Source organism: Paramisgurnus dabryanus, chromosome 2 (assembly GCF_030506205.2).
Source record: "Paramisgurnus dabryanus chromosome 2, PD_genome_1.1, whole genome shotgun sequence".
Taxonomy (NCBI): Eukaryota; Metazoa; Chordata; class Actinopteri; order Cypriniformes; family Cobitidae; genus Paramisgurnus; species Paramisgurnus dabryanus.
This window is the reverse complement of record NC_133338.1, coordinates 38408010-38429298: the sequence shown is the minus strand read 5'-3', so window position 1 is coordinate 38429298 and position 21289 is coordinate 38408010. Positions and strand designations below refer to the sequence as shown.

At 37.4% G+C, this 21289-nt stretch overlaps 1 protein-coding gene across 1 annotated transcript; it reads left to right on the top strand.

The window, feature by feature from the left end:
- Positions 1 to 420: 420 nt before the first annotated feature.
- On the top strand, positions 421 to 21081 carry cmtm4 (CKLF-like MARVEL transmembrane domain containing 4). The gene is made up of 4 exons (XM_065289294.2): positions 421 to 1174; positions 7708 to 7884; positions 18061 to 18159; positions 19055 to 21081. The coding sequence occupies exons 1-4, from the start codon at positions 989 to 991 to the stop codon at positions 19217 to 19219; spliced, it is 627 nt and encodes a 208-aa protein (XP_065145366.1). The 5' UTR covers positions 421 to 988; the 3' UTR covers positions 19220 to 21081.
- Positions 21082 to 21289: the final 208 nt, after the last annotated feature.

Below are 21289 nucleotides of genomic sequence, written 5' to 3'. Positions count from 1 at the left end.
TCAAAAATAAAAAAATATTTGTGAAAAAAAATGTTTACACACATGCAACTCTCATCGCACAGATGCACAAACTGATTTTGCGAATGTACATAATTTGTGTGTGACTTCACATACTTTGATGCAGGTGTTCAAGTAGGTTTTGCACCATATTTACTGCAGCAATTGTAGCAAAAAACGTGAGCTTGTGAGTTTCTTAATCTGTGATTTGTAAAATGGGATTTGTGCAGCTGCACTGAAGGATTTGTGAATGTGTAACTGTTGTGTTGTATTTGAGGGAAAGAAAAAAAATCTACAAGTTTGCAACTCTTCATCTGTGACTTCAAATTTACTGATACACATGTGTGGATAATCTCTACAAATACAAATTCCACTTTCACAGGTGTGCAGTTGTTTTGCACCAAATATACCTTCATAAAAAACTGCTGTCTAGGTACGTTGCACGCTCGGTTTAGACTGCCGTGTGTCGTCTTGCACTTCAGTATTGTGATTTTCGTCTGCATAACAGAATATAACCACCAGACTTTCTCGGAATGATTGTTTTTGTGCGTCTACTTCACTGACATCAGACTTTTTGATGAAATCCTCACAGGAATGTAGTTGAGAGGGCGGAGACTCTTTAACTCTACAACATTACATTCTCCATCTCCGTCCCGAAACTGTGAACTATGGGCAATGGCATGAAAGAAAAGCCTTGATCATTCGGGCTCGTCGGCTCTGATCAGAACAGGATCCGAACACAGAGTCGGGTTTGGGATCATGGAAAGGTGGATGTAGTCGTTGGGCTCGAGATCGAGTGTAGGTCATACTCACCGCTGGAGTTCATCGCGGCATTTACGGTGAACCTTCAGTAACGAAGCTTGTTGTTTGTTGAAACATTGTGACTGGTGTTTTCTGCCTGTCAGTAACGTTATTCAGAAGTGCAGCGGATCACTGCAAGTCTAACCCCAAAATCCGATATCATATCTGGGCGGGACGCGAGGAATTAAGCATGAGGAATAACGAGGACACGGACGGCTTTGATGGCGAGGCCTCCAACACATCCATGATTTCAGGGGCCAACAGTCCATATCAACCGACCACCGAGCCCGTGCACTCCAGAAATGTGTTTAGGGGCATTAGATGTGACATGGAGTATCTCAAATCACATTTCGGTATTTTAAAAGTAGTCGAAGTGGTAAGTTCAAAATGTTTTTGCATTATGAGCCCACAAAGTTTTACAGTACGCATACAAAACATTTAAACAGCAACAGTTAAAATTTAAATCTCTCTCGCTCTCTCTTTCTCTATCTCTTTCTCTCTCTCTCTCTCTCTCATTATTCTCTCTCTCTCACCATTCTACTTCTTTCTACATATTTTATTTTCAACTTAGTTTATGTACCATGTGCAAACCAATTGCATGCTGATAGGCGTCAAAATCGCTGGAATGCATCACTGACAGAAGGAATGTTGCTTGGATTCTTGCTAAATTAACTTTAAGAGCATGGTCTTTGGTGTAATTGCACTTAATATCTGCATGTGAACTCATTTCAGGGGCTTCTGCCAGATGTCTAAAAGGGAGTAGAAAGCTTAAGAAAAAAAAGATGGCTTTGTGTGTTCTGCTTGCTCAGCAAAAGAAAAGCATCTCAGATCGGGCCCTCATGGTGATGCACTGTTATGAAGCTGCATGCATTGTGGGGGAAAGGAAGTCATTCAGTAGTAAATCAAAGATTGGACGGATTACTGTATTTATTGTTGATCCAGGTTCAGCCTCTTCAACTTCAAAATTAGTTAAGAAAAAGACTGCAAATGGTCACAGTTTAGCTCATTTTCGATCAGCTCAATGTAAAAGTACACCAAAGTGTTATCAGAGTTGGAGATGGAGGGTAAGGAATGGGGGTTTACAGTCCAGCTTCAGAATAAGATCTGAGATGTTTATGAAGTTCACACAGCTCCTTGCCTTGTAGAGTGCACAATATTACTGTGCATGTGGCCAGAATGCGGGTTAGTAAAAAGTAATGAATAATAAACTGATGGTATAATTAGAATAAAAGATTGAATTATAAACTAAACAGGATGTGATTCAGAAAGTTCCCACATAGCTTTTAAATTGCAACATTCCAGTAATATTCCTTGGGGTGTTCAGAGCTCCGGCCATAAATCTATTGACTTTGTGTTTTAGTAAGTAATAAAACATTCCTCATAAAAGTTTGACAGATATGTAATACATTAACCATATGACATAAGCTGATTAGATTTTAGCCTGTTTTTTTTTTGTTAGCACCTCAATTGAATTTTTGCTCACATTGCCTTTATGACTCCTTACCAGTGCAATGTATATCGTGAATGCCCATGTTTTGTCCTCCAAACAAATTTCATTGTAATTCAAATGTTTTTGATGAAGGAGAACAAATTGATCTGTAGCTCAGGACTTTTCACATGGCCGCATGTTTCCTGCTGTATGCTTGCCAAGGATATTCAACATCAGCATTTCTCCATGCACTAGCCAATGATTTACCTAAAGCCCTTTTGGGATGAGGAGGAGTCCTTTTGACTGTTTAGTCTGTGTGAAGCTTTTTTGTTGTTTATTCTCATATCAATTGATCATTAATGGATGTGAACGCCTTGAAATGTTATTGGCTGGCAGATACTCCTGTACCACCTTAAAGCGTAACTAAACCCCTGGTCAGAGCCTGACTCCACCCACTGCAATATTTAAAAAATGCAAGAAAAGTGGGCAGATCCCAACGGAGATAGAGGGGACGAACTAAGCTCGTATCAAGTGTGTGGTGAGATCGTAACAAGGGCGTGGTGAGCTTGAACCTGCTTACGTCACGAGTCATTTCTTGGACCCAACATCCAATAGGAAAATTCAACTGCAGTAGCCACCGTTCAACCTCAAGAGGGCAGCACTCAGACGTTTTTACACCATATATTGTAGTATTGAAACACTTTATATCCAAATGTCAAAAAACTTACTAAAATCAATGAACAGCACTAATAAAGCATCATTCTTACAGATCATTAACTAAAAAAAGTTGGTTTGGGGTTTAGTTACTCTTTAACACCCTTATGTTTCTTTGTTTTCATATAGTGTCTTTGCATAACCAGTTTGACCAGAGAAGGGACCTTCTTCAATTTTTAGGCCAATTATTGAAGTAGCAACATAAATGTAGGCCTACCCAATTTATGTTGAAGGGTAGTATTTTTGAAAGGTGTGTTTTGATAAGGAAAGGTTAAATATTATTGAAAGTACAAACTACAGAGTTTGATGGAATTGCCAGATGCTTTTCGCATACGCGTGTCTGTTAAATATATTCTCCATCCACTCTCCCTTTCAGAACTTATGTAATGTGCACAGTGCTTGCCTCAAACATCTCTCAGGTTAAAACACTTTAAAATAATGGTTTCAGTATTGTGCAAGAAGACCAGAGCAATTCCCTTTGGGTGAGGAAAAGACTGTTGGGCTATTTTCCATTCAAGGAGGGGCACTTGGAACACAATGCAAGCTGTCAGACAAAGCCTCGCGCCAATAATTTTTTTGGGTACAAACAGATGGCGTATGTACAAACTGGGGATTTCACTCCATGTGGCCCTTGCTACAAGTAATAGCTAATGTCTCCCATGATAACAGGGTGGCTCTGAAGAACGTGTGCTTTGAGGTAACATATTCATTACGTCACAGCTCTTTGCGGCTGACACCTCTAGTTTGTGGGATGTGCTGCATTAATTGGGGACAATAAACACATCTCCAGATGCACTTTTGGTGCTGGTAGCTGATGGAGCAAGATGGCATTCGCTGCCATTATGTATTGTCCACATATCTGTAATGTGATCATTGCTATTAACCCGGATTGGATAAGCAAGGGTTTGTGTATATTTTGTAAGGAAATTATGAAATGATAAGAGTTCATATCAATAGGCTTAAATCAATTTGACCCCTTTGTCAAAGACATGTTCGGCTTTAGCAATAATTTTTCAAATGCTGATTTAGTTATGATAAATCTCTAAAAATGTAGCATTGATCGCAGTTAAATGATTACATATCTTATGTAATGTTTTATATGGATAACATGTTGTGAAATGTTTTTTGATTGTTAAAGCAGGTGACAGCTGCCATGGGAAATACTGCTTTTGTTAAAATCTCTTGTACAGTGATTGCAGTAAAGAAAGCTGGCTTGTCAGCACCAATAACCAAGTGGGCTTCATCGTTGCATGTTGTGCAAAAGCGTTTCGGACAACTTGTGTTCGAGTCCAAGCTCGTGGTCCTTTCCTGACTTCTGTTAACAACTTTCTCACCCCATTTGTTTTTTTTTCTGTCTTATCTAATAAAAAAGTGTGAAGGCCAATTAAATTGTTATATTTAAAGCTGTCTGATGCATGCCACAGTCTGCACTTCAGCACAGTTCGAGATTTGCAGTATGAGAAGAATCCCGAATATATTGAGATGTTGTTTTTAATTGTTTAATAAGTTAGTTTAATTATGAAATCTCTGACAATGGACAGTCAGTTTTAGTCCATAAATATTTGTTTATTCTTCATTCCAGATGTGGTCCTCAGGTCCTGTAGCCATCAGCACACACTTTGATGACAATGTGGCATGACGCCCCGGACACTTAGTTTAATGACCTAAACATAAATTCCATTGCAAAGGAGGTTTGATGAATTTCACAGACATGCATAAAGGCAAGGTCACAAGTTCATTCCTAGTGCACTAGTTTACGCCTAGTGCACTTTTTGGTTAGGGCCTGTCAAACATACTCCGTTGACAAAAAACAAATTTTAGGAGGTGATGTAATGAAGAATTAAAGGGGAATCAGACATTCACCTAGGAACCCTATCAAGCTATGATTATTTAGCATCAGCATGTATTAAATGTTTCCACTGTTATCTCTTTCATCAAAGAAATCATTATGCATAGAGGTTTCATTCCTAGAAGTGCAGTATACTTCAATCAACCCTTCACTAAGCCACGTCCGTAAAACCGTCACAGGCCAATCGTGGTTTAGCAACTGTAACTAGGCGCAGGAGGTCTGTCAAGCTTTCGAGCGAGCAAAACATGCTGAAGCGTTGTGTGTATGGATTGTGTAAATTTGATAACCGGTATCCTAAAAGTATAGCCTGGCTGCGCCCTCTTACGCACTTCCTTTCAATTTCATTTTCCTTCAGTACTACGCCTAACCCAATGGTTGCTAAGTTTTGTTGGTCTGATCATTCGGACTTGTTGTTTCCAGCCAGTTTCGGCACATGATATACATCACGACCATACGTTAGCGATTGCCTATAGCTGATCCTGAGTGACTCTGGGCAGATCCAATGTTGAACTTTAACACGCCTACAAGGAAGTAAACGTTTGTTAATGGAGAGAGGCAAGACTCTCTGTACAAATGAAATGTATGAGAGTCTGCCTACTAAAAGTTTGAATGGGGTGGTGGAATTTTTCCTTTCCCGAAAAATTGCGGGACGTGGATCAAGCAGTGTGGAATTCACAACTACTTAGCGACAGGATTAACAAAAACACTCCAATGTGAGAGCACGCTAATGTTATCTTGCTAGCTAACTCCGCACATCATTGCTAAGAAATAACGACGGTTCTTTGTTCATAATGGATATATTTGAAAGTAAAATAGGCAAGACGGCTGACTGATATACTTTAAAAAATATATTTTTACATTTTGTTAATAGACGGCCTACCCCTGAGTACCCCAATCCGGTCACAGCTCTCCTGGGGTTAACTTAGTTTTATAAGCGGAAACATTTTTATCATTGCAAAGTGGTCAGGCTAATGTCTTGTGTTTATTCCTTATTATGTTTAATTTATAATTAAAAAAAAATTCCACAAATTTTTGATTAAATAATTTTCTAATCAGTGGCATATTATTTCGTGGATATATCCTTAGAATACATACTGCAGTCCTTTTTGTCTTACTCTCTCAGATATTTCACCTGTTCAACAAAAAAGATCTCCTTGGGAATGTCTGACACCGGTGCATACATACTGTAATAGACTTGCCAGGCGCAAAAGCTTGTCAGGCATAGCAACAATAACTAAGGAGGGTGAACTTAGCGAAGGTGCAATTAGGGCATACTTGCACTTTCCAAACCGAACTGCACTCGAGCGTTTGACCCCAATGGTTCGTTTGACTCGTGTGATATGATCCCTCCATACCATGCCAGGGTGTGGTTTTCACGTTAATTGTGCAACAGTCATGCAACCTCATGTGCCTTCACAAAACCATCTTGATGCACGCAGCACGATTGTGTAAAAATGTCTGAACAGCATTAGCAATAGATGGACAAAGCAATATGTTAGACCTATAAGAAGGCTGTGTGTCACTGCATCGCAAATGACTCCATTGTTCTGGGAGAGCACTTTAGTTTTTGTTTTCTTCCAAACAGTTGCATCCTAATAATGAAAGCATGCTCGAGCCTGGATCGAAAAATATGGTGTGAGTGCAAGCCTGTGGGGAAGTTAGGAGGAGGGACAATCACGCTCGATCATGGTTCAAGGCAACCGTGCCTAGGGCTGTCACTTTGATTATTTGACCTCATCGCAATGATTTCAAATCACCAAAATGATTGCATATCGCTCTAAAAAACACAATGGGGGGCTGCAGCGCCTGTATAAACGAGACCTTATCAGATGGCGCTCCTTAACTGACAGTGTAACACTATACATTGCAAAGCCATTCAATACAGTGAATAAAACATTTAAAGAAATGCTGCAAAACTTTGATAAGCAGTAACAGCCACTACAGACATGTGGTTCAGTACTAATAAGACCTTAGTAGGATTGGCGTCTATTTAATGCCTTTTCTGGTATGATCAGTTTATTTTGATTGAATTTTTATTTTCAGTTATTTTTCAGACACTTTAGTGTGTTTGTTTCTTGTGAAGAATTTTCAGTTTTTGAAAGATATATTAATTAAATAATTACTTTGAAATATGTGTTAAGTGTATTAATATTTACTGCCAGGTAAACCTTACAAAATATTTAATAAAATAATCATAACAATGTGTGAAAATTATTATACTTAAATGACAAAGCAATAAAACAGACAATTAATCATTATAATCGGCAAAACGTATTAGGCAATTAACCGTCAGCCGAATGTCATATTTGTGACAGCCCTAACCGTGCCTAATTCAGGTACACTTTTCTGCCGTATGACAGCATCCGGTCTGGGCCTGCTGTAAACAGCTTCAGTCTGGATGTTGGAATGCTTTTGACAGGGTTTCTGTCTCTTCTATGTTTGGAGCGAACCCGTAATCTGTCTGAGGTTTTGTGCTGGAGAGTCAGTAATGCATAACACCTAAATAGCACATTAACCTCAGAATTCTTCCCATGCTGTGGTCTGTTGATGAATGTGGTGGGAAAACGTTGGTGAACCCTCTGCGACTTCAGCAGGGTTCATCATACAGTACTTCACGAGACTCTGTTATGACCATGTGGAAAATGCATTACACAGTAACCCCTTAATGCAGATGATTCATTTATACGTTAAAACATTTGAGAACATGTCTTTTTAATGCTTAATGGGCTGTGTTGTATTGTTTTTTGAGTGTATTGTATTTGAGTTGGTGTATCATGTAGCTTAGTAGCATCATCTGACCTTGATTTTCTGCTTGCCTAAAATAAAGCATTTTGCGTAATACTGGGAAAATGGTCGATCTATTCCCCTATTCTTGTGTTTGTTTTAAAATGTTGGAATTTTCTTTTTTCTGCTGCAGGTCTTGGCTCTTTTTTCTTTCATTTGCATTGAGACCATAATGATGTGCTCGCCCTGTGCTGGCGTCTACCTCTTTGAGTTTGTCAGCTGCAGTGCCTTCGTTGTCACAGGCGTCTTGCTTTTCATCTTCAGCCTGAACCTTCACACCAAAGTGCCGCATGTCAACTGGAGTCTTACGGTATGTTAGATATGATTTCATTACACAGTAGCATTTTGTAGAATGGGTTGTGTATAATGTGATGGCCTTTCTGACCATGACTGTTCCATTAAAGTGACTCAAGCCTAAAAGTTAAGTTAAATACAAAAATGTCTATTGAAAATGCTGTCATTATTAACACACCCTCGTGTTATTTCAATTTTATAAGTAATATCACATTGAAGTAAGAAGTTATGTGAGCTGTTATCAAAAGAATGCAGTCATATGATTGCTTGTGACTCACTGACTCAATAATCCAGACATAAGATTTCACAGAAGAAGGTAAGTGGTCACCGGTTTGGAGTAATGGGAGTAAATAATTACACAATTGTTATTTTTGGCAAAACTAATCCTTCAGGTATTCCTCTAGATCCTAAAAAAGTTTTTCCATGGAAACATTTTGACATTGGAACTTTTCCCCCTAATCCATTTATTCAAAGCATAATAGTGATGATGGACCACAAAGTTATTTGTAGTCCTATCAGCTGCCTACAAAATGAAATAGCTTTTCCATTGGTATGAAATATCAATAACAAAGTACATTTAAAAAAAGCTGAGGTGAAGGCCATGCACAAAGTCCTTATGTGGTTGTTTGCTCGCAACTCTCATTAAACCCACTTTTAGCAAATGGCCCCTGTTGAGAGATTAATTTACTGATTCACTAAAAGATTAATAAGGCATGAGTCCCTTTGTTTCCCTGCCTATCCACACACAAAGCTCATCATAATTGGACCTCAGTGTTGTGGATCTATTACAGAGATTATGATGAAAAGCCTGTCAAAGTTTAATTTCCAGAGCTATGCACGTACCAAGTAGAGAAAAAGATTGCAGTAGCAACTTGCATCCAACCATAACTATCACATTGCATTGGGGTGTACACAAAAATATGTGCTTAACCTCACTCACATTAAGGAAGTGCTGCGAGTCAGATACAAACTCTTGCATGGTCCACATGACCACCATTGTTTACAGTTTTGGGACTTTTTAAGGAAAATAAGTTTTCTGTGTTTTTCAGAACAAAGAGGCTCTTGTGATTGTGATATATCAGAGGCCACTTACATCTAGGTCACATCTCCAAATGCTTTGATAAGTTTTTGAATGTGCTGTGAGGAAAGGGTTAATGATTTCATGGACAGTCAGTATGTCTTGGCCATGAGTGTGTAGATGAGTCCATGTGGATGTTGTGAATACTAAAGGTTTGGGGTTTGTTGCTGTTGCCTTGGCTCATTAGAGGAACTATGATCTTCAGGATCGTTTCAGCTGTGGTGGCGCTGAGGTTTTGGATCGAGCACCATCTCCTGCCAGACAGACCCCACGAGCCTCAAGCTTCTCATTTGTTCTGGAATGGATGCATTGGGATGGGGGTGCTGTAACAGTCTGGATCTCCTCATTGTTGTGTTTATATTGCTGGCTTTCCGATTTCATTACTGCAGTGCTTAACTCTTTCCCCGCCAGCATTTTTTTAAAAGTTGCCAGCCAGCGCCAGCATTTTACATAATTTTTTACAAATGTTTAATGCCTTCCAGAAAATGTTTTTCTTTAAATATATAAACATACAATATATCAAATGAAAGAACAGAACCTCTGCTTTCAAACAAACAAACAAACAAACAAAAAATTTAATCATGGGGAGGTTTCTTTAAAAACACCCATTTTTGAGCAAAAAGCTGAGATAATTTAATTTTTGTGAAGGACTTTTGATAGAGATCAGATTCAGAACTATCCTCAAAACATACACGGATATACAGCTGTTTGCCCTAGGGCGAAACTTCCGCATTTTATAATTTGCCACTTGGTGGATAATAGCGGTATTACTGATTGCTGGAAATACTTATCAATGGCAGGGAAAGAGTTTAGAGTTAACTTTCACATCATACTGTGCTAAAAGTAAACTGCAATTTTTGTCGCCGAAATTACACTCTCATGGTCCGTGTATGGTCTTGTAATTGTGGCCTCTGTCCCAGAATAGGGTTTGTTCTTCGATTTTTGTGCTGCTAGATGAAGTTCTTCCAAATCCAGTAGTTCAACTTCTGCCTATGAAGAGCAGTAATGTACAGGCTATGTTTGGTTAAGATTTTAAGTTAAATCTCTTTACACGTGTTCTTGTTGTTTAAATTTCTAAGCCCACATTAGTAGTTTGTTCCAGAGGGTCTGTCTATTGTGCAGACCCAATTTACACAGAATGCTTTGATACTATAGTGCGGTTTTGTGCCAGGCTCAGAGGGGTCTGGCACAGTGACTGACATTATTGAAAGTGATAGGTCAGTAGAATGACTACATTCAGTTTGCGGTGGTACGCTGGCACCATTGTACCCATTTAGAAAACTTTGCAAACTAACAATGTGTTAGTGTAACCATGCAGAGTGTAATGGAAGACTAGAAATAGATTTAATACAAATGACACAAATGAGAACTTTTGGTTTTAATATAGCATTCTTTTATATTCTATTTTTTCTATAATAAAATGGCTATTTTTTGAGACTCATAAAGCTGTGGAGTGAAATGTGGATTGTGGAGTGTGTGTAATATGTGCCAAACGTGAGCGAGAGACCAGTTGTGACCCTGCCTGTGAAATCCAGGCTGAACTTTCAATCCATTTATGAGATTAGGAGCATCAAAGTTTGGTTTCAGTCATTAATTTCACTTAAATTTCAATATTTGACATGACCTTACTGAAATCAGTATTAAAGATATCAAGGTTATATTTTCAAGGAATGTTCTAAATATTATGTAGGGTGATTTTATGTAGAAAACATTAAATCACAAAAATTACTTTAGCTGGGTTCTCACAGTCAGGGTTGCATTTATGTAAGGAATAATGTATGGGCAGCAGGTTATTATCACCCCGATAATAAATATATCATCACAGAAGGTTATTAAATAAGCCCCGATCGGTGTAATCAGGACCCGACACGAAGCTGAGGTTGTTGTATCTCACTGAAGGGGCTTATGTCACGATAACAACCATTACGTAGCTTACTTATTTACCTCATACGTAACGTAAGGAACATTTAAGTATTGATTTGAAATATTTTAATGGCTAATTTTTAACTTTTTACTTTTACTTTCGAAGACGTTCAAATGTCACGAACACACTATTAGGTTTAATTATTTGTAGATATAATATCATATTAAAAGACAATAATGTTTCATATTAAACTACCTATCAAAATGATTTGCAGCATCTCGGTTACCGTTATTAGTATGTTATTCATTTTGAGTGGTTGTTATCTGGGAATAACAAACCTGCAAATGTTGTGACTGGCCAATAAGATTTAAGCATTACAACGAGAGAGTGGTAGCAATACTTGACATACTGTCCCTAATGATGTTTTAAGTATGTTCAAGAGGAAACTACTGAGCTTTTTTTTAATGACATTACATGGTAGGTTTTGAACCCTTAAATAACATTCATTCAACAGTTTCACATTTGTTACACACATAAAGCAGCATCATGATCTCTACACACAGCCTCAGATAGCATAAGCACATACAAATTAAGCCAAATAAAACCTTTAGCAACTTTATTTAATCCTAAAATTTCACCTCCCAGACAGATAAAGGATATAGCTGAACATTCCGGAATAAGGAATTTTTTGCCTAACAAATATAAAATGTCATTCTTTTTTCACAATTGTAACATTTATGGACATCCAGTTGCCTAAAACAGTATGTAACTCAGTATAAGTGCACAACTGGACATATCTGGAACAGACCCTAAAGCACAGAAGTGAGTTTTGCGAACACCCACCCTAATTCTCTTTTCTCCTCCCTCCCTTTCTCTTACACAGGCATGCATGTATGCAACTTTTATGCCAATTGTGTCTCCATGAATATAGTGCATGTGCATAAATAATTTTTTGTGACAGTGTACTGAATACACATTTACATTACATTACAAATGCATCTGGCAGACACTCTTATCCAGAGCGAAGTGCATATTTTTTTTAACATGCACGTCATTAACTTACTGTAACAGCCGTATACTGCAATTGACCCGTTGCAAACCCCTCCCCCTTTGCTTTGTCTGGCATCAGCAAAGCATGATACCGCAAAATAATTATTACTGAAAGAAATTACGTGTTGATTTTAAGATAAAAGCAGACAGAAGGTCTCCAATATGCATCCAAAGTATACATTTACGATGTGAAAGTGACTGGGAATAAAATAAACAACATAAAGATCGAAACATAAACATGTGGTTAGCCACACTGGTTTTTGTCAGACTTAGTGAACGGGTGAAATTGTGATCATGACCATTACGATCAGATTTTACCTGATAAAATTGTGTCAGTGTCGAAAGCTTTAAGATGCAGTCCTGCAGTGTGGCTATGAGGTAAAACGCAAGACGATTTATAGTATTTTATGTCTGTTAAAGGGACATTACACTTTTTTTAAATATGCTCATTTTCCAGCTCCCCTAGAGTTTTGAAATCCATTTAGCTATTCTCTGGGTCTTCTGTAGTAACATCGTGTACTAAGACAGACAGTATACTCCTAACCATATCTGTCTAGAAAATTGCAACTTTTTATTTTCTGTCGGAAAAATTTTGAAACTCTTGATTATTTTTTTGCCCAATGCTAATGATGCTTTATTGTCAGCGTGATCGCTGAGATCAAACAATATGACATGGCTTTTAACTTGAATTATGTCCAAGCAAATATCGCAAAAGACTATTTAAAATCACATGTGTGCAGCCAGTTTAACTTTAATATGTGGTTTGATTGTCTAACAAAATGACAAATAGCGGTGCACATACATGATATCAGTGTTATGATTGGTCGAGTCACCTGTCAATCAAACTCCTGCGAAAGGTCAATTGGTGCTGAAAATATACAAATGTGCTGCTGTATATATGGTCTGCAGTTCTTTGTTAACAGTATAAAGGGCCACAGTAACTATGTGCTGAACACTACACAGTTTTATGCATAGTCACTGTGTTTATGTAATCTTGAGCATGTTTATTAAGCTAAAATAGTTTTTATTATCACTAAAAAAATCAATTTTAAACTCTGTGTTCCCTTACTTCTTAGTATATTTTAAACTCGTCAGCAGGTTTTAACATTAAGTGTGTTTCAGAGTTTGGTTTGGCATACATTTGAGCCATCTGTTGAAGTATGTGTGAGAGCAAAGGATGGTTTGGCATATGTTTCAGTGATTGAGACCGTATTCTGGTTTGGAATATGGTTTAATGCTCTATGCTGTTTTAGAGATGGGCATGGTTTTGCTGATGTGTTTGTGGATGAGAGAAGGAGTGAGTATCATGTGAGACGGTGTGGGACCTCATCATGCGTTGGGTCACATGGGTGGCCATGCTTGAGTCACGCTGGAGTGCTTAGTGGCAAACCACCCAGCTTAATACAGCTCAATTTTCTTCTTTCTGAGTGTGTATTTATCTTAAAGGAGACCAATTTTCTATAGTGTGGGAAATCTGGTTTAACTGTATTAAGTGGCCATTGGTTACATCACATTTGCCCACAAGCAAAATACTCCAACATAAGGAACGCAAGATGATCGGGTTTTGGCTTTATTATTTTGATAAGTCACATGTTTCCTTGCAATACCAATTGAAACTCATCCGTTTGGAAATCTTGAAGTAGGCTTTCAATTCATATGAAGTTTTAGGTTACCCCACCATTTTGGAAAAAGCTTTAAAAAAGGCCAACCTTTTATTTATAAATACTGTTTGTTTCAATTCAATTCAATTCAATTTTATTTATATAGCGCTTTTCACAATTGTTAATTGTTGCAAAGCAGCTTTACATGAGTAGATGTAGAGGAGAACATTGAAAATCAATACATAGTATAAGAAGTAGAATATAGCGGCTAAGGATAAAAAACCGTGTAAGCGAGCATATTAATAATGTAACGTATACAGTAAAGTGCTAAGTTAAGCCAAAGTTGGCTGACTCTCCCTGGGACTAAAAAACCCCCTAGGAGAAAACCCAATGGGAAAAAATCCTAGAAGGACAAAAAACCCTAGGGAGAAATTAATATTTATATTTATAATATATAGACACGGTAGGGATAGGAAGCGTGTAAGCGGATTAAACTGGTTCAGCCGGTGGCCGTTGGTCGCGCATCGGTTGGGCGTCACGTTGAAGGACAGCCAGTTGATTAGTGGTGCGATGACCTTCACAGCAACAGGAACTGGGTCTGTTTGTCTCATTGTCCTCAGAGTCGAGGACGAGACAGGGAGACAAAAACAGAATTCTATTAGCGTAGGGGCCGTTCGCATGTAATGCAAGTGTCATACATTATAGTGGTTTAATTCAGCTCGGTTCCAGACAGGCTAACTATTGCGGCAAGAGTAAATTACCCGTATGAGGTATGTGAGTGCTTTGTTCTAGACAAAATAACTACTGCGGGAAAAGTACATTTACTGGACATTCTATGTGAATGCTTTGTTAAAGAAGAATGTCTTAAGTTTAGATTTAAATTGTTCGACTGTGTCTGATACTCGAACATTATTTGGTAAATCATTCCAGAGCTTAGGGGCTAAGTAGGAAAAGGATCTACCACCTTTAGACACTTTTGATATTCTAGGGATAATTATGTAACGCGAATTTTGTGATCGCAGTTTACGTGGTGGATTGTATTCTGATAATAGTTCTTTTATATACGAGGGCGCTAGGCCATTTAAGGCTTGTTTCATTCAGATATAAATGAATATATTTGCCATGTGCTGTCCCTCGCTACAGGAAGAATTCGATTGTTGCTTCTTTCTGAAAGTGCTGCTTTATTTGTGTGTAGTTGCTTAGAAACTGCTGATGATTTTATATCGTCCCCTCTACTCCACACAACCTAGAGCCGAGAGGAAATCGCAGTCTGCATTCATTTGAAAACATCAAAGCCAGCAGTTCGTGCTGTGTTGGCCTATGATGTGAAATTTGAGGTGCCAGCTAGTGAGACTTAGTTTGCAACGTGCTTTGAAGGGCTTGTTACATTTTACCCCCCACAGCGTGATGGCTCAGACAAAACCCACATCTATTCCAGACTCCTAAATGTTCAGGTCAACTGGAGGAGTGATCAGAGGAGGAGGGAGACTTTGGCCTTGTTGCCTTTCCTCCTCAGGCATTCCTGAAAGTTTTGACCTTGATTTGTGAAAGTATTGTAACTATAAACACCGTAAAGTTATTGTTAATGAAGTGTTTAAAGGTTTCATTCTTTTTGTGTTTTTGAAGCTTTGATTGTGTTTACAGTGCACAATATGACATGTGTTCATGTTTCAGCACTGTATTTTTCACACAATTTACTTATCTGTATAAGGCTGTTTTCACTGTCCTAAAAACGGGCTGATGTCTTCCTTGTTCTATGAAGTCCCTCCTTCAGAAATACATAACGAGTTCTGGTTGTCTAGTTTGTTTATTGTGTTGTGATTCGATATCAGCTTAGCTTGCTGTTAGCTTAGCTGGCGACTGACGTATTCCTGTGGGCGGAGTTTAGTCAAAAAACTGTTCTACTAACGTCATTAAAACAGGAAGTAGAGGACTGTAGTCCAAACTGGCCGTTCGCTGTAGGCTTTGAAAGGTGAATTCTGTTAAAGAAAATATATATCGCCTGGTAGTGAACTTTGAGCTTTATTATTTATGCTATTATAGCAACATTACACACTAACTAGGGTTTAAAAAATGGGATCGGAAAGAAGGTGAGCTTTAATAGAAGGGAAAATGTAGAAATGCAAAAAGGAAATATATTCTCATATGCCCTTGTAAGGAACCACCCATTTGGCCCAACGAAGGTATCCAATGCGTGGTGAAGGGACCATGTGTTCTTGCCATCCGTAGCGCTTCTAGAAGAATAATTCCATTTTATTTAATTTATTTCTCTGATCTCTGTGGTTAAATTATAATCTGACTCCAATTTAATATAGTAAGAATTAAGTGTATTATTCCAATTATCTGTTGATCATAATTTATATGTTTGATTATTTATAAATTCCCATAGTCTTAGTTATTCGTTCATTAGGGACCCGATATCGCACAGGATATACGTCGGCCGTTGCGTACATCTCACGGACACAAAATTGCCAGTCTGGTCTTAGTCAGAGGTTGCCGGGTAAACTAATATTTTTATGTCTGGCCGCCCCATGCTTGCTCCGATCATAAAAATAGTTACTTTAGTCACGATCATGCAACTTGCTAAGGCAGGTGATAGACATAAATCTGAGAGTCCTGGTGAATGTGCCCCATGCTCCATTCAACATCAAAACACCAGTGTGATCATATCCTGACATACTTATTTTGCGGTAATACCAGACTCCTTCTAATCTACTGGAAATAATAATTTCTGAAAGAATTAAAATAAATCAATACAATTTCTGAAGAATTTAGATGAATCAAATGTAACAATTTATTATACCAGGCAGGTTCCAGCTTCAAACATTAATTAAAGAATATCATACAGAATATGATTCAATTCCAATTAATTAAAAAGATCAACAATTGCAAAAGTTACAAAGTCATGCCTGGCAATAGACACTCTGGCTACAGAGTACTTCCATCGTGAATATAATACACCTAAAATGGTGTAGGAAGATTCTTGTTAAAGATTTCTTCCATGATGTTTTAGTACACACACAAAGTGTGGGAGCTCCTGGTTACAGGATGCCTCCCAGAATGTTTTGCCAGGCCACCTTTTATACACAGCTTGAGAAAACTACCAAAATCTAGTTTGACCTGTACCAAGTGATACTAAAGAGCACCTGGTCAAACTAGCCAGGAGTATCTTGGCAACTGGTCAGACTAGCCAGAAATATCAAGGCGAAACCCCACCTCTACAAGAAATGCATCTTCTATCCAAAGTTCTAAAACCTTAATCCATCATATCTTAGACTTATAGAAATGAGACCTTTTTACTCATCGCACCATGACCTTCAAAATAATACTAAACATTACTAAACATTACATCATATATTTCAGCAGATACTCAGTGATGTGAGCCTTAAGGCTAACAGTGCCAAAGCCTTTGTGATGAAGAGATTAGGAGAACAGAGAGTTGTATGTCTGTAAAGAGTTTCACCTAAGAGTCAAATTTGGGTTAGCAACACCACCTGAGGTTTAATTGTTTTATAGTGTCTCTTCATAAATAAACTTAAAGTTGATTATTTACCAGCCGTATTACACCCTTTACTTCAGTACTGTTGAAATGAATCAAGTTATGGTTTAACGAAGATCAAAAAATTATTTATCAAGTGTGTAGATATTGACACACACCAATGTCCCAAATACCACAGATAGTATGATGATTGATATGACTTCTGTAATAGGAAATTTAAACAACTTGAGTCCTTCTCAACATTTTTGGTTATGCTATTAAGTTTCATATTTTTATACACAAAAACCTCACAGTTCAGGTTTTTAACTTATAAAGGACAATCACCCTTAACAACTTACCAGATTGAGTGACATATGACAACACTTCTAATCAGAGTAAATACGGGTGTACTTTATGAATCAAAGTTTTGTACGTCATATTTAAACTTTAAACGTATGTTGAACAGTATGTATATACAAAAAGACATTTGTTAGGTTTAAAGTTTTTTTTTTATTGTGAAGGCACTTGCTTTGTTTAGTTATCTAATGAAAGACATCCATATGTGACTTTCTTTGGCTTTTGTATCAAGGTGGTGAAATTTTGTTGAGGTTGGCTTCCCCCTGCCTGTAAAACTGCATTACTGCACTTAGCACAATGACAGTGTGGCCACACCTTATTTTTTGGCTTTTCGGTTTTGCTTATTTTAGCAGCTTCTTGTTGCGGGTATTACCTTGTAAAAATGCGTCTACACAAAATTCTGTACACACTGGAGTGACAAACGCATTTTAATTTTAACAGGGCAAAATGTACAAAACCAGAATGAGCAATTAATTGGTAATGACTTATGTGATGCACATATTAGTATATATCACAGAAATGGTCAGACTCATTTAAATATTTTGACCATCTTTTATGGTTGCTAGAGAGTATGTGGTTTAAAAGCAGCAGATATAAAAATATAAACAAAATATAGCATTTTTTGATGATGTGATTTTGTTAACAGATCAGTCATGGATTTGAATCTGAAGACATAGTGGTTTTAGCTCCATCATTTAAACCTTAAATGTAAAATGAGAAAATACTGCATAATGTCAATCACATTTTCTCTTTGTGTCTTGCAGGATCTTATCAACACTGCCACCAGCACCTTGTTCTTCTTTTTGGCTTCAGTGGTTTTGGCAGCGCTCAACCATAAATCTGGAGCAGAGATTGCAGCTGTGGTACCTATCCCCTTATCTGTTTACATAAATTTTCTCTTAAGTCTAGTTCTTTATTCTGTGATTCAGGTTTAATTCAAATGCTTAGTCATTCATGAGGTATTTACGTGGGTCCTAAATTGCTAGGGCTCCGCTGCCCTCTTGTGACTGAAATGATAAGTGCATCTCCAATCCCTTGACGGGTAGTGGGATATGGAGCATGTTATATGGTTTCATCTCAATTCTTTAAGGGCTTAACAGTCTCCAATCTGGTTGTGTTGTCCCCTCAGTGAGTATCTATTAGATTTTGTTCCTTGTATTCCAATCTATGCCTCTTTATTTTTCTTTATACTTCTGCTGCTGAAGATTTATTTGTGTCAGTGCTTTACCGCATTGCTCATCATTGCAGCATGTTATAATCAAAGCCATCATAAAAACTCCCACATACATACCTTTCCATTAAATGTGTCTTGTTTTGGGCCAAGCTAACCTCCTGTGGCTTTAAAGGTTTTTTTTTTAGCTGCATCAGCAAAAGAAACAGAGGGCAGAATTTATTTCTTATATTGATATAGGATGAGGTAATCATGGCCAAATCTTGATCTTAAGGGTTGTATATCTGAGATCAGCATTAAATACAAAAACTGGGGATTTGTGCTGAGTGTTTTATGAAACAGATGTTCTCAGCGGGGAAAGCACTTAAACACCCTGCGATTGTTCATAACCACAGAGTACTGCAAAATTCCCCCCCCCTCTCTCTCTCTCTCTGTGGTTGGATGTAAGATTGAGAGCAGTGTCAGCCACCTTGGCTTTGTACTACCTTTTACCATACTGTTAAACATGTTAAGTTATTTTGAAAAAATATAGTCTTGACACCTTCATCTCTGGTGAATGAATGTTTATGTGTGTGTTTCATCTACAGATTTTTGGGTTTCTGGTGACTGGGGTTTATAGTCTGAATACTTACTTGGCCGTGCGGGGGTGGCGTCTCGGAGACTCGCGTGATGGACCCCTGCAGACCAGCGAGTACATGCGTGCCCGCACCGCCTCACGTGGAGAGGTGGAGTCACGGCCTGAACTACAGTAAAGGCCACAGGCGGACCAATAAAGACTTAGACTGTGCAAGCCCTGCCCACAGTCTGCATTCCTTTTGTGGTATTTTCCTTTACATTACGGTGGGAATATTAGGACATACATACAACCATCATCATTTGACTGTATACCTTAAAATGTATCTTTTCATTAAGAAAGGGGAAGGATGATCTGGATTATTATTGACTGAAGTTCTCTCCACAGTGTTCCTTAGCATCCCCCAACAGGGAACCTTAGAAGTCTTATGTCTAAACCAGAACCAGATGGATGTAATAATGTCTGCAATAAGCCTGACAAAGTCGGTCAAACACCGTTTGAAACCCCACTGTTTAGCTCTACTACCAGTTTTCTATACAACGTCATATTAAAGACCAAAAACACTGTACATAAACGTTGTACAGCGGTGGAAGATCAAATGTATGTTGTGATTTTCTGAGACTTTACATAACGATTAATGCTTTGTTTTGGATTGAAGTGAAATAGAAATCGGTGGGCTTTTGTTATTGAATGTTTTCACGGCATTTCATACAAACTGAAGTCTTTTGTTGTGTTTTATCTTTTTTAGCCATTATCTTATTATATCAAACACATCACACTAGTACAATGGGTGTACATTTATTTGGTTATTTTCTCTGTAAAGATCAGGAGCGCCAATATTTATTTTAATGTTTATTATTTTTTTATCAAACATTTCACCTCTGCAGTGTGACCCTGTATTCATTTTCAAATGATTGCAATGTGCTGGTGTGTGAATGGGGATTTTATTGCTAGTTCAAGCTTTAAAAAAGATACTAATCATTGCAACTTTTATATACTTTATAGAGACTAATTTGTGTGTGAATAGTTTATTGATTGTTTTCATGCTCCTCTTTATGGTTGTTTTTAAGGATTTTTTTTACTGTGCTTTGCATCTCTGTGCAGTTATCTGTATATATTGATTCAAAGGATAGAGTGTTTAAGGAAGGTGTGTGTATATATATATATATATATATACAGAATCTGTGTGTGTGATATGACATTCATGAAGGTTCCCTCTTGGTATTAATTGACATTTAATAGACTGTATTTCAAGGAACGAGTGTACTGTGTGTGTGCGGTATACGATTACATCAACTAAACTGTGTATCTTTCTTAGTGTGCCTTAATGATAAAGGCTTGAATTGTTGAATCGCTCAAGCTTCCAGACACTAAATTCTATTTACTGAACTGATTGTCTTTATAAACATCAATTCTGAAGGATTTATGGACACTTCAGCCCATTGTTACTAGGACATGTTTTACCAAGGCCTAGTATAGTTGTTTATACTTGATGTAACACTTTGATAAAGGAGGTCATTCCTCATGTCATTCATTTATATTCTTGATTTTATTACTTTCTGAAGTTCTTAATTGAAAGCACTTTTTGACTGTAGGCCAATGTTGGTATGACATGAAGAATACATCATCTGGGATTTATGATGTAGACAAATAAACAGCAGGTTTGAAATAAAAATTATTTACGTTTTCATGAAGGACCCATTAAAGTACTATGTTTACTTTTCTCCACATTCCCATACTACTGTTGTATTTATACTGTTCTTTCAACCTTATAATTTGAAGATTCTGGCTGGTTTTGTCTGTGTATTTTCATGACTCATTTTAAGATTCTGACAGTTTGAGGGTTTTGATAAAGATTGTATTGTCTTTCTGATTGTATTGCTCAATTTTTTTCCCTTATTAATATTCAATGTTTTATTCTATGTAATAGTGATATAAATTTGTATTTTTGTATTTATAGACTTGTGCATAGACTTACAAAATGCTAAATTGTTTGAAAATATTTGTGATGGCAATCATTTCCTCAAATAAATGGATTTAGAGAGTTGATCAATAAATGAAGTCTTACTATTTTAATATTACTAGCAGGAATCCACTGAATTTAAATATATATATAAAAATAATGTTATCATTTACTCACCCTCATGTTTTTGCAAACCTGTATAAATGTCTTTGTTCTAATGAACACAAGGAAATTATTTTGAAATTTTTTGTAACCAAACTGTTAGTGGACCCCATTTACTTCCAT

Excerpts from the sequence above, each read along its gene's own strand:
- cmtm4 (XM_065289294.2), top strand. The coding sequence starts at position 989 with ATGAGGAATAACGAGGACACGGACGGCTTTGATGGCGAGGCCTCCAAC. Across the intron at positions 1,175-7,707 it reads TTTTAAAAGTAGTCGAAGTG|GTCTTGGCTCTTTTTTCTTT; the intron begins GTAAGTTCAAAA and ends TTTCTGCTGCAG. Across the intron at positions 7,885-18,060 it reads ATGTCAACTGGAGTCTTACG|GATCTTATCAACACTGCCAC; the intron begins GTATGTTAGATA and ends TGTGTCTTGCAG.